Here is a 2799-nt window from a genome sequence, read left to right as displayed (position 1 = left end):
ATTTTCTGTAAAGTTGCTTTGCAACGATTTGTATTGTAAAAAGCGCTATACAAATAAACTTGAATTGAATTAAATATATCTATATTTATCTATGTATATGTATCTATAAATCAGCATAATTAAGTGACAGATCTGCTGCTTTTCATCAGTCATCAGAGCTTATTTTAAAGCAGTTTGTTTCTCTTTAAATCACGAAGGCCTGTTCGAATCCTTTTATCAGTTTCTGCTAGGGCTTCCCCCTAATAGTCAACTAATCGTTAGTCGACCAGAAGAGGCTTGGTCGACCAAAATTTTATTAGATGCTTAGTCGCATAAAAAAAAAATAATACAAATAAATCCACAGGCGAAGTCACGCAGTTCGTGACGGAGAGATCGTTAACGGCTAACGTTAGTCTATGGTAATACAGTACATCGGGCAGGGCATCCAAACGCTCGCCTAAATCTGTAAAGACTCAACATTTATTTGTGTGCACTCACAATAACAACAAAACGAGCTTTTGTAAAATAAAGAAAGCAAACATGATGCTCTTTCTGCCGTCTCAGTCTCTATGAACTTGAGCGCGAAACACCGTGTATATCTTTGCCTTACAGACATTAAAATATATATATAGAGAGAGAGTGAAATGTCTACTTTCAAATGAACCAATTCAAATGGAAAACAAATATTCTCAGATTATGTAATCCGTATGAAACAAGGTGCATCACTACAGCGGAGATGATGAGTAATTGTCGCCGAGTTCATCTCTTAAACCGAGAACAAAGATGTCTGAGATGAGTTTGTGAATGTGATTTCTGTCCTTCTCTCTGTAGATCTGGAAGACAGAGCGAGTTCGTCTTGGGGGAATGGAGTTCGTGCCACAAAGGTGAGTTTTTACACTTTTAGAAATGCTTTTGTTTTCGGTGTTCAGGTTCAAACCTAGTGAGCTGTCTTGCTGTAGGCTCCCTACATAGGCAGCTGACTTCTAAGGCAACATCCTAATTTCAAATGAACTGATCAGACTTTGACTAATTTGACTAAATTGATGTCAACAGAGGTTGACGTTAATGTTTTTCTGCACTAATGATGCATTAACTCTAATTAGTATTAAAACAACTGCATATATTATATTTATTATATTATATTATATCATTTATGTATGGTTATTTTATTTTATTTTTAGTTTATATATTCATTTTTTATTTAAATGTATTATATATTTATCACTTGTATTACTAATTTATATGTCACATTAGATAAAAGCTAAATTAATAAATGTGTATTTATTGTTTACTGGGTTTATATTATATTATATTAAATATAATATTTATCATTTATGTACGATTATTTATTTTATCATTTATATATTATTTAGATTTAGATTTATTATGTTTATTATATATTTATCACTTGTTACATTCCTCATTTATATGTCGCTTTGGATAAAAGTTAATTTTTTAAAGTTAACATTTTAATTTATGCTAATTATCTTATCGAAGTGTGTATATGTATATTCTGATTGTTTTTTATATTTTTCTCGAGTTTCACTTTATTGGTTGCAAACATATCAGTATTTATTTCTGTTTGAGATATAATGTAGTATTAGTCATTTATGTAAGATTATTTATTTTAGTATTTATATATTTATTTCTATTTCTATTTTTATTTTTTTTTATCCTTTATTGCATTTCTCATTTATACTGTATGTCGTTTTAGATAAAAGTGAAATTAATTAATTAATGTAATATACATTTATTGTGTCATTTTTTATTAAAACTATATATGCATATTTTTATTGAATTATTGAAAATATATATATGCATATTTTAAATGAGAGCCAATTCTGATTGTATATTTTTCTCTTTTACCATTAAACATATCAATATTTATTTATATTTTAGATATAATATAGAATATAATATAAACACAATTGATGGTTGACATTAATGTGTTGCTGAACTATTGATGCCTTACCTCTAATTACATACAAATACAGGCATATAGTGCACAAATAGTTTAATATTGTTTTTTATTGACGTTATCAGCATTTTAATACTAATAATGTTTCTCGTCCTTCACACTGGATGAACATTTTTGCATGTTGAATTAGTCGCAATGCATTGTGGGATTGTTGTATCTGTGTAGCCTTTGCATCTGCTGCATCTTGTTCTTTAGAGGCAGTCGCTGCATTACATGTTGCACTTTTGCACGTTATTTTGACATTAATGAGATCTTGGATTTGACGGCGATGTCTGAGAGGTCAAAGGTGGCTCTGATAGGGTCTTGAGATCTGGAAGCGTCTGGCATCAGCAGAATCAGCGATCAGGTCTGCGGAGGAGAATCAAGGGGGTGCTTATGGAGCACTTTCACACGCGTCCGCCGAATACAAATTAATGACAGTCAAAGGTTGTAGGTGTCGTGACACGCTGTAGATTTTTAACTGTAATTTAGCTTGAAAGCCAAACATGAGACTGACATTAATTCTTGAGTACATGACCTGTGAACGCCTTTGATTTATGCCAGGTTTATTTAATTATTTATGATTGAATTTGAATATTTGGAAAGGAAAAATGTAAGGCAGGATTTTATCCATCATTTTATCTGTGAACTTTGCATACTGATATAGAGGCAGGCGTTTGGAGAGAAAGAAGGAAAAAGTATATTTTTATTTGTTATGTCAGGCGGAAACTAAAGTAGTTTCAGTGGTGGAACAAGTTTTTGGGTTTTGCACAATAAGACCAATAATGCATATTAAAGGGTTAGTTCACCCAAAAATGAAAATTAGGCTGTTTCACTAACCCCCTAGCATCCTAGGTGTATAT

At 31.2% G+C, this 2799-nt stretch overlaps 1 protein-coding gene across 1 annotated transcript in view; it reads left to right on the top strand.

The window, feature by feature from the left end:
• LOC107675755 (transcription factor 4-like) overlaps window positions 1-2799 on the top strand; it is a 171697-nt gene that overhangs the window by 42726 nt on the left and 126172 nt on the right. Inside the window, exon 4 of the mRNA XM_016470181.1 lies at window positions 811-863. Coding sequence (XP_016325667.1) covers window positions 811-863 — 53 coding nt within the window. The remainder of the gene's footprint in view (window positions 1-810; window positions 864-2799) is intronic.

Source organism: Sinocyclocheilus anshuiensis, unplaced genomic scaffold (genome assembly GCF_001515605.1).
Source record: "Sinocyclocheilus anshuiensis isolate Anshui unplaced genomic scaffold, SAMN03320099.WGS_v1.1 scaffold708, whole genome shotgun sequence".
Lineage (NCBI taxonomy): Eukaryota > Metazoa > Chordata > Actinopteri > Cypriniformes > Cyprinidae > Sinocyclocheilus > Sinocyclocheilus anshuiensis.
Note: the sequence above shows the minus strand (reverse complement) of the source record. Positions and strands in the feature narration are given on the sequence as shown.